The following is a 13,779-nucleotide window of genomic DNA, read 5'->3' as shown; positions in this document are numbered from 1 at the left end:
TATTTGACATACACGAATAGTTGTAACAAAATCAATTGGATTCTTTACTTGGGTGAAAAGCATTTACTTAAAAATACGAACTGAATTTTTTGCATTTGCAATGGATAGTTGTAATTTCAAAAAAAAAAAGAATTCAATCCATTTTATTACATATTATTACATAGAATCATGATATATGAGTGACTAACATAGAAAGAATTTCTATGTCTGCATTCAGTTCGTTTGATTCGTGCTCGAGCCGGATGATGAAAAATTATCATGTCCGGTTCTTTCGGAGGATGCATCTATAAGAATTCACCTATCCCAATAACAAAAAAACCTGACTTGACTGATCCTGTATTAAGAGCTAAATTGGCCAAAGGGATGGGTCATAATTATTATGGCGAACCCGCATGGCCTAACGATCTTTTATATATTTTTCCAGTAGTGATTCTGGGGACTATTGCCTGTAACGTGGGCTTAGCGGTTCTCGAACCATCAATGATTGGGGAACCCGCGGATCCGTTTGCAACTCCTTTGGAAATATTACCCGAATGGTATTTTTTCCCGTATTTCAAATACTTCGTACCGTACCCAATAAATTATTGGGCGTTCTTTTAATGGTTTCAGTACCCGTGGAATTATTAACAGTACCCTTTTTGGAGAATGTTAATAAGTTCCAAAACCCATTTCGGCGTCCAGTAGCAACAACTGTCTTTTTGATTGGTGCCGTCGTGGCTCTTTGGTTGGGTATTGGAGCAACATTACCTATTGAAAAATCTCTAACGTTAGGTCTTTTTTAAATTTGATTCTATTGTGAAATAAAATATCATGACAGGTGTATTGTGTATCTAGGGAAAATTCACTTTGAAATGACTAATCCCTAGATACATCTATTTCATTTGAGACCTATTCTGAATAGATTGATTTGTGCTAAAGATTCAAAAAAATCCAATGTATTTAAAATTTATACAAAATGATTTTCGATTTGTAAAATGTTTAATATAAATTTTAAATCTTCTACTCGAAAATGTGCAATTTTCATAAGGTCTTCTTGACTCTTATTCAAAAGTTCCAATACTGTATGTATATTGGACTTTTTAAGACAATTATAGATCCGGGGAGGCAATTCTAATTGGTCAATAAAAATGGATTTCAATGTAATTTCTTTTTGATTTTTTCCTTAGTTTATCCTTAACGAATCTATCATGATCATGAAAAGTAAAAAGGGGCAAAGTCATTTTGTGTTGATTGTTTTCAAAATTTAAGTTTTCTTCTTCTGCATGTAAAAAAGGAATAAATAAATCAATCAAATTCCGGGAGGCTTCATAAAGTGCTTCCTTAGGAGTTAAACTTCCATTTGTCCATATTTCCAGAAATAGTATCTCTTGTTTTTTATTTCCATTCATATAATGGATACTATGATTTGCATTTCTAACAGGCATGAATACAGCATCTATAGTATAACTTCCATCTTGAATGTTGTTTAGTATTTTTATACGATATCCCCGCTTTCTCTCAATTTGTAATTCAATACACAAATTAATAGGTTCTGTTAGGTTAGCTATATGTTGTGTATTATCAATGACTTCCACTGAAGGTGGTAAAATGATGTCTTGAGCAGTTACATATTCAGGACCTTTGAAACAAATAGACGCCTCCCGAGTTCCATACATATTACTTCTCAATACAATTTCTTTCAAATTCATTAAAATTTCATATATTGATTCTTGAATACCTACTATGGTAGAATATTCATGTGGTATTTTCTCAGATTTTAAGGACGCACTTTTCATACTTGATCTCTTTTCATTTTGGAATAACTTGTTGGATTATCAACACATTAGTTTTATATTTCTCCACTTGCTTGTTACCTTCCAAGTTAATACATAGAGTCATAAATACTCTGATGATAATAACTTTTAAGAGACAGTTTCTAAATTCACGATGCATGTTAAAATCTTTTATTTTTTCAAAGCTCATTTCATTCTAGTCAAAGGAATTCTATATGCGTTTAAAGTATATTTATAAACTATCACAGTTTTACTAATATATGGTATATGTTTTAATCGAAATAATATAGTACTATAGAATTTTTTATATTTTTAGATAACAAAACGAGAACCCCTGTATATATAAAGGGACCCAACAATTCACTATATATATTGGACACTTGAAGCTGTCCTTCAACCTCATAGACACACTTACAACTTCTGCAATTACCACAATAGCTTAAATGGAGTTCAAACAATTATCTTGTTTAGTTCTAATATTTGTAAGTTATTTTCTTCTTTGCTTCATATTGTTCATCGATTTATTGGTTTATGTGATTTGAGGTATTGATTTGAGTTATTGGTACACAGTTGACTTTTGTAGAAATTGATGCACTGCAATCCGACGAAGAATATTGGAAATCTGTTTGGCCAAACACTCCTATCCCGAATATTCTCTCGGGCATATTTATCCCTGGTTTGACTCTTCCTTTGATCTATTTGTGTAAGATTTTTATATAATGTGTATTAATCATAGCTATCTTATCTTTTCAATTTTGCAGATAAAGAAACTAATGTACCTATTAGAGGTAACGATGAGGACCAAGATTGGACAGCTTTTTTCCAACATGATCTTTATCCGGGAAAGAAAATCAGTTTAGGCTTCCACAAGAATTCTAATCGGCAATCGTTACGATCAAAGGCAGGTCAACCTTTGGGGACATGGATATGGAGTGAAACACATAGTCTTAGGAGCTATTGTACAAACCCAGCAGCTATTGGAGAAGAGAAGTATTGCGCGCCGTCTTTAAAATCAATGATGCATTTTGCCATTTCAAAGCTTGGAAAAAATATTAAGGTGATTTCGAGTTCTTTTGCCGAAAATCAAGATCAATATGTTGTAGAAGAAGTAAAGAAAATCGGAGATGATACAGTGATGTGTCATAGGTTGAATTTAGAAAAAGTTGTATTTTATTGTCACCAAGTCAATGCAACGTCGGCTTATATGGTTCCGTTGGTGGCGTCTGATGGAACTAAAGCGAAAGCATTGACGATCTGTCACCATGACACAAGAGGTATGGATCCTAAGATGGTTTATGAAGTTCTAAAAGTTAAACCCGGAGGGACTCCGATTTGCCATTTTGTTAGTAATAAGGCTATTGCTTGGGTACCTGATCACGATGGAAGTGAACTTAATGATAACCATCCTTGTGTTATATAGGATCTTCTCCTTTGAGGGTCCCTAATGTTAAAATTGGGTTTGTGTTGTGTTCAAGAATAGAAAATAAAATTACGTGAAAATAATATATCTTATATATAAAGTATCGTCCATGTAATATGTCTTGTAATCGTTGATATCATTCTATCACAATAGATTATGTATGTTTGAAATTAGTAATATGAAAAATGTAGTGTTTTATATCATATCTTCTAGATTTTTTATAATCAAAATATATTCGCAACAGAAGAATGTACAAACACTAATAGCTTGATTTTAAAAACTGTTTTATAAATTAGTTTTAAGAATTATTTTTAAAATTAAAATAAAATAAAAATTTATTTGGAAGCTGTATTTTGTAAAACTATTTTTGAGATGATAAAAGAAAAAACTTGTTTGGTTGATTTGTTTTTAAACTAATAAATAGTATGATTATAAGTAAATGATAAACAATTATTTATATTAAATAGTTATTAAAAAAATTTATAAAATCATTTCATTCAATATGTATAATAGTAATCACAAAATAAATACACAAAAGAATAATAATTAAATTTTATTAAAAAATAAAAAGTAGACAAATATATAATGTATATGTTATAGACATGAAAATATCCGACCAATTAAAATGTGTTCGCTTTCAGTTTTGGTATTTTAGAAATTCAAAAGCAAAACAACTTTTACAAATTTTGATTTTTTAGTTTTTAAAACTAAAAACCAAAAAACAGTTTTTAAAATCACTTTTTTAAAAACTATTTATCAAATGAATTTTTAATTTTGTAATTTTCAAAACCTAAAAAACTATTTTGGAAAAGGGAATCAAACAGGCCCTAAATATTTAAGATTTAGTAATATTCAAGATCAACCTCAAAATAGTACCTTAGAAAACATGTGAAATCCTAAAAGTTTTGTTCAAACTCTAAATAAAAATCACTATTACAAATATTACATTCTATCATAAAGTTTTCACTACATATAATAAAAAATTAAGGTAAAAATCCATAATGCGATTTTTTTTTCTTTAAGAAATTATCATCTATTCACTCGATTTATGAAAAAAATCGATGAATAAACTACTTCAGAGTACATGCTTCAAATCCCAACAACGGTGGCTTTTATTATTTTTCTTTAAAAGTAATGTTGTTCTTATTATTTAAGATTGTCTTTTTATTATTAAATATTCTATTCACTCGGTTTCTCAAATACCCGAGGGCTATCATACATATATTTTACTACAAAAGGATTCCTTCACTAAGTTTTACCCTAAACCTACGTCACAATTTCAGTTGTTTCATACTTCTAAATATCATTATGTCTGATGGATTGCGAGACATAAAAAAAATCGGTTATGTATTTTTGTTCTTCTCACACCAACCTTTAACAAATCATTTTTCTGTTATTGGTACCTATCTCACGTAAGTGTATTATTGTTGTTCATTTCAATGTTTAATGGAGTAACTTTTCAATGTTGTTAATCAAAGAAAATTTTCTATATTATATATTGATTTCTTCGATTGACAACATTGATAAAAAAATTTTAATCATATTACAACAAAAAAAAAATTAGGAATGGTAAAAAATTGAAAAAGGAAAGAATATATGTTACTTCAATTTTCTTCGCAATCCTTAAACAAATATTTGCCATCCATTTAGTGATTGTTATTGGTGATCCGCGTGAAACGAAAAAGATATTCATTCAGAAGGATCATGCCACATTATAAAAGCATTATGAATATCAAAACTTGATCATGAAAACATTTGTCATAAAAATATTTAAACTTATTTGTTTTATATAAAAAACATTGAAACATTTTTCTCTAAGATGGATTGCAAGAGAAGTATATAATTTTTTTTCCGCAGCTGAATCAATCTCAAACCTCTGATTTCTTCAAAGCAACGATCACATCAATTAGAATTCAATATATACATAGTTATCCATGACTTATCACAACCAAATAACATAAAATTCACACATACATGCATAAATCGTCACAAACTCATCATAGTCTCAAGTATTACTAAAATAATATTAACAGGGGTAAAGGACTCCACACTATCCCATTGCTAAATATCAAATATCAAACAACCCCTCCCCCCTCACTTACCTCAATTATGAGGCAAAATTTCTAAATTTTGGTCATGAGAGAGATTCCTTTTGCACTTCTAGTAGCTAGGGTTGCCTCTTGTTTTCTTTCTCTCAAAAGTAATAGGGTTTCTTCTAACGCTCACTACTTGATCTTTTTCTAATCCTAACCTACTTTTATATATATATATATATATATATATATATATATAATATATATATATATTATAATATATATATATATATATTATATATATATATATATATATATATATATATATTATATATATATATATTATATATATATAATTTAATTTAATTTTCAAACTAAACCCTTTAGTTTTTATTAATTATAATTACTACTCTAAAATTTTATCAATTATTTAGTATATTAATTTTTTTCCAATATTTCCACTATTTCCTCACTAATATTCCCCATCCATATTATCCTTATGTTCCAAAATAATAACAATTTATTTTCAATCACATAAAACACAAAAAGAAACTTGAATAAAAATTATAGTTACAAATTTGGGGTGTTACAACTCTCCCGCACTTATTGAATTTTCGTCTCTAATAATTTTCCTGGAAAGAGAAAATCGGGATAAGACTCCTTCATCTGACTCTCTAGCTCCCAAGTTACAATACCCTCAATAGACCCTCCTCGTGTGACCTTCACCCAAGGAATTTATTCACCCCTTAAGTGCTTTACCTCTCGATCTTCAATTCATAAGGGGAATGTTTCATAAGTCAGGTTATCTCTTATTTGCATATCATCTAATCTAATCACACGAGACTGACCAATGATGTACTTATGGAGCTGGGAGACATGAAAGACACTATGAAGGTTTGAAAGTGATGGGGGTAATGCAACTCGGTAGGCGGCCTCGTCAACTCTTTTAAGAATTTGATAGGAACCAATGAAACAAGGAGTAAGTTTTTGAGACATCAACGCCTGACCAACCCTAGTCACTAGAGTGAGTCTCAATAACATACGATCTCCCTCCTGAAATTTGAGTACTTTCCTCCTCTCATTGTGATAACTCTTATGTTTGCTTTTTCAGTAGCTTGTTGCACTATTTTAGGTCCTATCACCATACTTACACTAGATTCATACTAGCACACAAGCGTTATACACCTTCTACCATAAAAAACTTCAAATGGTGCAATTTCAATGCTAGAGTGGTAACTATTCTTATAGGTAAACTTAATTAGTGGTAGATGATTATCCCAACTACCTTTTTTCTCTAATAGACGCGCTCCCAACAAATCTTCCAAGGATTTGATGGTCATCTCCATTTGACTGTCAGACTGAGGATGGTAAGAAGAACTCAACTGTAGTTTGGTTCCCCAACCTTTTTGTAAACTTTCCCATAATATAGAGGAAACATCGACTCTCAATCTGAAACTATGCTAGAGGCACTACTACAAATAACATTTTTAATGTCGCACACGGAAGAGATATAACCTCAGCTACTAAGGCGACGTAATGAAGGGTGACATGAAAAGATGCCACTTAACACCTTGGTTAATGAAAAACAGAGGGGTAATGATATCTGATCATGGATTCTGTCGTACCTCGAAAAATATGATCCTTCGCGATGCGCATCACACTCTTGCAAAAAATATGTTCGAACAGAGTTGCCACCGAACTTTATTTAATCCAATAAAGGAAAACGAAAATATCGATAAAATGTTTGAAAAGAACATGGTCGTCGTAACCATATTTGGGTTTGGGAGTCAGTTATGCAAGGAGGAGATATTAGCACCCCTCACGTCTGTTATACTCAACGGGAACCTTTTAAATTAACTTGCGGTCGAATATTGCCTTATATTAAATGTTTTCTTCTAGTGACTAAAAATTAACAGGGAAAAGGAAAGGAATTGCAAAAAAGTTTTTTTCATTAGAGTGCCTTACGAGATTGCGGATCTCGCTCCTACGTATCTCCGGGTGTGATGGAGAACTCAAGGCTACGAGTTTTGGTTGGGAAAATATTTGTTTGTTGGTTGATTTTAGCAAAAGGTACTTAGTCGTAATTGAACGAAAAATATTGCTTACTACCCAAAACATGGAGAAGTGAACATTGACATTGCATCAGAATGGATAATATAATATGGATTCTCACATATTTGTTCTCGTCACATTCGAGCGGAAATCGTTCAAACTTCTTGCGCATGTAGGAACAAAACTTGTTTCATCTTCTCGTAATGGATGAAGCATATTTTGTTTAAGAAAAGGTTTCGATCGCACAACGGCAAGAAAAAATAGATTTGATTGGTTTACGTATGTTTTAAGCTTGAAAGAAGAGTATTCATGACTTGCAAGGAATTATTACTTGGGTCTAATACTCGGGACTACAACTGAACCTTTCACCAAGATAGTCTTTTTCTTTCCAATTTGTTGCAAAAGTGTTTAAGGATTTACAAGTGTTTTGAATGAAAGATGGACACTTGAGTTTGTAATAAATTACTACTTGGGCTTAGTGTTCGGGACTATTACTGGACCTTTCACCTAGGTAGTCTTTTTCTTTCCATCTTATTGCGAAAATGAGATGTATTCGTATTTTAGTGAAAGACGGTGTATTTATGGCTTTCAAGAAATTACTACTTGGGCCTAATACATCAGGGCAATTCACCCAGGTAGCCTTTTTCTTTCAATTATTGAAAAGTGTCAAAGTATGTGTTAGTCATTTTGAATTTGATTATGAAAAATAGATTGATGTTTGGCCAAGAGTTTTATTTGTGTTTGAATGGATTAAGTTATAAAAATGGTTGAGGAAAGGTTCGAAAATAGTTTGAAGGGATGATAAAGACGGTTAGATTTGAGAAAACTACTCGACGTTGGATCGGGCACTTACTTTTTGTTGTTTTGAAAGATGGTTGATTTTACACAATATGAAAGCAATAAAATTATTATACATCATGGGAATGGGGGTACATTTTACCGAATGGGGATATGATAAAGCTATTAAAAGAAAACCGAATAAACAAGTACATGTAAACAAAAATATCTCATTGTAAGAAGGCCCGAGAGAAAGCCACATGACCGAAAACTAACCGAAATCAAAAGTACCGAATTTAGCTCTAAGTTAAGATAACTTAAAGTGAATATATGTGGGAATCACTCTATAAGAAGGCAAGCAAACTGAACTATGCGTCCAAATGATTTTTGAAAACTTAAATTGAATTTACTTTTTAAGTCACAACGCAACAAGAGACAACATTAAACGCATGCATATATTTACATGTGAGGGGTATGAACGTTTATAGAATAACTACCTAATTAACAGACTAAACACAATGAAATTGGATATACAAATAATAAAATAATATATGTATCAAATAAAACAAAATGGTGATTTAAACTTAATCAAACAACCAAATCAATTAGTTAACTAAAATTAAATTAAAAAATCAAATAAATAACTCCTGGAAACCATTCAAACAACCAAATCAATTAGTTAATTAAAATTAAATTAAAAAATCAAACCGATCTCTCGTGCAATAACTCACTAATTACTACTAAGAGTTTTCTATCCCTAGTCCACCAGAGCAAGCAGGATTAGGCGATGCATAAAATGTTAATTCCCTATGCCACTACTCGGGATCTCCTATTCCGATTCAACCAACGTAAGTACAACAATTTCCCTAGGTCCAACACATAGACTAATGATCAATATTCTCTATGTGCACACAATCAATTTAAAAGAGTGACTCACATGAAAATCATTAAGAATAGTAAGCAATTGAATAAGATTATATATCAAAAGGTTCATACAAAGTCAAATCAACATGTTACCCCACAATATTGAAATAGTTTCATCATAACACAACCTAACCTAGAGGAGCATAGCTACTCATAATTCAAATTACAATACCAAAAATGATAGATAAAAATAGCATGTGAATTTCCTTAAAGTAATGGCCTACAATGACTTCAAATGCCCTAAAAATCACCTTTGATGAGGTAAAAATCATGTTTTGCTCTCTATAATTCATAACACTTATCAAAGAGCAGAATTTCCCCTTAGAAAGAGCTCAGAAAGGATTAGACGCGTCAGAAAAAACCCATAAAAAGGAGTCATCGCGCGCGTGATGACTTACATCGTTTACAATGCTACCTTTATGGAACTATCGCGCGTGCGATTCTGCATGATGATGTGCATGATTCTACCTGAAGTTTCACCCTTTTGCTTCCTTTTTCGCCCAAATTTTCCCCAAGCCCAATATCTTCACACTTAGCTATTTTTTCCTCATTCTTTGATATTTCTTCTTAATTTTAGCTCATCTTTTATTTGTTTTGATCTGATTCTTCGGCTAAATTTACGCAATGAAAGACTGTCATCATAACCTCAAACTTGAATCGTTGTTTGTCCTCAATTAACTCACCTACAACTGCATATTTCTACAGAAAACAAGTCGCACAATAACATTCGAACATTACTAAATTATATTTTTCTTTTTCCTGACCATCGCTCTAGCTTCCAGCTTCTATCAGGAAAATTCGTAAAACATCCTCAATCATTGATGAGTACTCAACTTGTCTCTCAGCTCATTTTGACTCACTTAATGGATATGGTTATCTCTCAATCAACATGAAAAATCAATTATGTTAGCTTTATCATGTTCTAATATAGTTCATCACAGAAAACACAACACATTAGATGTTTTTTTAGGTTGTAACTTAGTTTATGTATGGGTAGGATATTCTTAGAAAAGTACGTTTAAACCTTTGGAGTTATGTTCTTAGTTCTCCTTCTATCATCATACCTCTTTGTTCCTTTTTTACGGTACTAGAGATCTTTGGTCCTTCTTACACTTACATTCTTTTTCTTTTCTTATTTTTTTTGAAGAAGTGTCTTTTTCCACGTCTTATTTCCTCATAATTTTTGAAATTTTAGCCAATTTTCTCTAGTATCCCAACCCGAAACTTCAAAATTTTCTCACATTCAAGAGCAACCCCAAAGTTAATATTTCTCATACATTTTAGGAATTATACTTCTACCTAACTCCAAAGAGAGGGTGGAAAAGAAAAGATCTTTAAGTCATATGGCTAAGAATTTTAGGCTTTGTCACCGAAAGAAAGGCTAAGCTCAAAGTGGTTAACAATGGATAGACCTATTACTACATGGTGGTTTAAGGGAGAGACTAGGATTTGAGAGTCGGTTAAGGAAGAGGAAGGTGTTAGGCACCCCTCACTTCCATTGTACTCAATGGGAACTTCCTCTAATCCTAGGGTTAGTTTGTGCCTTTAAGAGAATCTTCGCCTATATTTTTATATCTATTTATTTTTGAAGAAAATGATATTATTTAGAAGAATATAGTTTTATTTATATTGGAGGACACATAAATTGATTTTTGATAATCGTACTCGCTAGAGTGCTAAGACTCTATGCCTACATACCTCCACATTAGGTGAAGGATCAGAGCACCGTAGTTCTTCTAATTTTTTTTTTAGATTGTGAAAGTTTTCAATGCATCGGAGACGGAGAAATAATTGATTCTGAAAATGCCTCAATGCACAAGGACAGAGGACTTAAACTTTGAATGTATGACATTGATTTTAGGTTAATGGATTAGTTTGCAAAGATGTACTTATAAATTAATTTGGAAAATAGATTGTTGTGCTATATAATTGTTACTTTGAATAATAAACTTGATAAAATGTAATAACAAATAAAAGGTTATCAATTTATATTATTTATTTATTTATTAATTACGAACCTGAATTGTCCTAACTAAAGAATTAGTCCCTAATTATCTTAATAATTCTTGCATTACCCTAACATTATCCTACAAAATATTAATTATTTATTTGTTTTTTGGGATTTTATTATATTAACACAAAAGATAATAGATTTATTTTTATAATATTTGATTATTAAATTATTTAAATGATACTAATTAACTAATCTTTAATTATTCTAATTAATTCTAATTGAAAATAGAAAACCTAATATAAAATAAGGGGTGCATTCGAATTAGAAACATATTAATGTTTATAATTTTTTATTGTGATTGGCTTTACAACAGGTTATTATTATGTTTAATTTTAAAAAGATAAGATGAATGTTTTGTTAAAAAACATCAACATGTTTGTTAAAAAAAATATTAACTTAAGATGTTGATTTAAAAAATTGATTTATGATTTTGGTTATTTTAATAATTATTAAATTTAATTATAAAATCTTTGTTTTTTTTAAAGGAAACTTAATTAAAAATATTTATATACAAGAAAAAACCTTCTGATTGAAACTAATTACTTCAAAAACTTAATTTGAAATTTAATTATGTACAAACACCTAACTGATGAATTATATACAAAAACTGAAATCAAATATATATATATATATATATATATATAATTTTAGTTAATTGTTTATGTACAAAATTTGGAAATAACACACAAAAACAAGTCCTTAAAGCAATATCAGATCAGGCAAAAAAAAAACAACTATGGACAAATTATACATACAAAAATCAGATCACATATTCGAGACTCTGGTTTATCAACCTGAAGTGTCGTGATCCTAGTAAGTTGTTATTTCCTCCCTTCTTTTCTTTGCGTTCTTCATGTTTTCCTTTTCCCATTCGATCTTTCTTATTCGGCTGATGATGGAGGCTTTTAGAGTTTTGGTGTTTTTGTTCTTCAGTGTAAACAACAACAATTTTGGGATAATGTATTTGTAGATTGTGGATGGAAAAAGAGTATATTAGCTTAAATAGTCTTATAATAGCCTTTGTACATATTAAGTTTCTACCTATAGCTTTCTTACACGTGTATTCTTTGGCTTTAGTTCTAGCCACACACTCTGTGTACCTTCACTACATATGTATATCCTTGTATAGTTAGTTCAATAATAATGACAAAATTACAGTTACATATTGTAACTGAATTCTTAACAAACTCTCGTTATTCTTTCTCTCTTTCCATGGATTCTTCATCTGTTCTTATCATGTTCATCTTCAATCTCTCTGGTTGTTTGAACATTCACATGGTATCAGAGCTTTACAAGCTCTGGTAGCCATTCTTTCTACATCTTCGATCGATTCTTGGTGCATTTCTCAGATCGCTTTTACATTTTCTGCACCGTTTCCTTTTCTCTCCTTTCGATCGCTAATTCTACCTTTCTTCCTTTGCTACCTATGGCTAACCAGAGCTACATCACCGATTTCTCGACAAATTCAACGAATCCATATTAGCTGCATCCGAATGAGAATCCTTCGCTTGTTCTTGTTTCACCGTTGCTCGATGATAAAAATTATCACACTTGGGAGAGATCTATGCATATTGCCTTGATTTCCAAGAACAAAGATCAATTTATTAACGACACACTCACAAAACCTCCTATTTTGAATCCCTTATATGCTCAGTGGATTCGCTGCAACACCATGGTCTTGACTTGGATTCACAGATCCATCTCAGAATCGATTGCAAAGTCAGTATTGTGGATTGAAAGCGCAGCCAGTGTTTGGAAGAATTTACAGCTCAGATTCTCGCAAGGTGATGTATTCTGCATTTCAGACATCCAGGAAGATCTATACAAGTTTCCTCAAGGTACACTTGATGTTTCCAATTATTTTACGCAATTGAAAGTAATGTGGGATGAATTAGAAAATTATAGACCGATTCCTGCATGTTGTTGTTCCATTCCGTGTTCATGTGGAGCCATTGCTTCAATTAGGAAGTACCGTGAGCAGGATTACGTTATTCGTTTCCTCAAAGGCTTGAATAAGAAGTTTGCGCATTCCAAATCTCAGATTATGATGATGAATCCGTTACCGGATGTTGACAAAGCCTTTTCACTTGTTATCCAACAAGAACGAGAGATGAGCAGTGCAGGTTCTGTGATTCCCAATGGAAATTCAAGTGATGAAGTAACTGCTTTCCAGTTACACATAACTTCAGGAAATTCGAATGGCAAGAGTGGTCATAACAATTACAAGGGCAAAGCTCAAGGACAGGGTGGAACACGAGGCCAAAACCGTGTCTGTACTCACTGCGGGAGAACCAATCATACAGTCGAGACCTGTTTCATCAAACACGGTTATCCACCTGGCTTTAAAGGGAAAGGTAAATCTCAAAACAACACTACTCAATACCAATCTGCTGCTTCAGTTCTTGCAGGTACTGATGAATCACAACCCAGTTCTGGTTTTACTCAAGAGCAGTACAATAGCATCTTGGAATTGATTCAGCAATCAAAAACCACACCAAAAGTCAACTCCATAACCACTTCTCCCTTTGTCCTCAACTCCCACTCTTAAAGTGATAATGGTAAGAACCCTAACCTTTGGATTCTAGATACAGGAGCCACTGATCACATATCTTTTGACTTATCCTCCTTTACTTCATACCCGATGACTCTCAAGCTGTGGCTTCTATGTCTGGCAGTGTTATTATATCCAATGCCTTAACCTTACATCATGTGCTGCATATCCCTAGCTTTCATGTCAACTTACTCTCCATTGGTAAATTAGTCAAAAACAATAATTGTCATGTTAGT

General features: G+C 31.7%; 2 protein-coding genes and 2 pseudogenes across 2 annotated transcripts; 3 read left to right on the top strand and 1 right to left on the bottom strand.

Annotated features, from left to right (window-relative positions):
- Positions 1 to 797, top strand: part of LOC127075597 (cytochrome b6-like) — a 2,204-nt pseudogene extending 1,407 nt beyond the window's left edge.
- A 77-nt stretch (positions 798 to 874) lies between these two features.
- Positions 875 to 1,775, bottom strand: LOC127137663 (DNA-directed RNA polymerase subunit alpha-like; annotated as a pseudogene).
- A 338-nt stretch (positions 1,776 to 2,113) lies between these two features.
- LOC127135572 (unknown seed protein USP) lies at positions 2,114 to 3,395 on the top strand. Its single transcript, XM_051062236.1, has 3 exons — positions 2,114 to 2,254; positions 2,343 to 2,448; positions 2,534 to 3,395. The coding sequence occupies exons 1-3, from the start codon at positions 2,216 to 2,218 to the stop codon at positions 3,190 to 3,192; spliced, it is 804 nt and encodes a 267-aa protein (XP_050918193.1). The 5' UTR covers positions 2,114 to 2,215; the 3' UTR covers positions 3,193 to 3,395.
- A 9,269-nt stretch (positions 3,396 to 12,664) lies between these two features.
- Positions 12,665 to 13,540, top strand: LOC127137662 (uncharacterized). The gene has a single exon (XM_051064102.1). The coding sequence runs from the start codon at positions 12,665 to 12,667 to the stop codon at positions 13,538 to 13,540; it is 876 nt and encodes a 291-aa protein (XP_050920059.1).
- Positions 13,541 to 13,779: the final 239 nt, after the last annotated feature.

Source organism: Lathyrus oleraceus, chromosome 4 (assembly GCF_024323335.1).
Source record: "Lathyrus oleraceus cultivar Zhongwan6 chromosome 4, CAAS_Psat_ZW6_1.0, whole genome shotgun sequence".
NCBI classification, from domain to species: Eukaryota; Viridiplantae; Streptophyta; class Magnoliopsida; order Fabales; family Fabaceae; genus Lathyrus; species Lathyrus oleraceus.
The sequence above is the reverse complement of the archived record's forward strand: the minus strand, read 5'-3'. Positions and strand labels throughout refer to the sequence as shown.

Coding starts and splice junctions, on each gene's coding strand:
- LOC127135572 (XM_051062236.1), top strand. CDS start 2,216: ATGGAGTTCAAACAATTATCTTGTTTAGTTCTAATATTT. Junction 2,255..2,342: donor CTTGTTTAGTTCTAATATTT/GTAAGTTATTTT, acceptor ATTGGTACACAG/TTGACTTTTGTAGAAATTGA. Junction 2,449..2,533: donor CTCGGGCATATTTATCCCTG/GTTTGACTCTTC, acceptor TCAATTTTGCAG/ATAAAGAAACTAATGTACCT.
- LOC127137662 (XM_051064102.1), top strand. CDS start 12,665: ATGGTCTTGACTTGGATTCACAGATCCATCTCAGAATCGATTGCAAAG.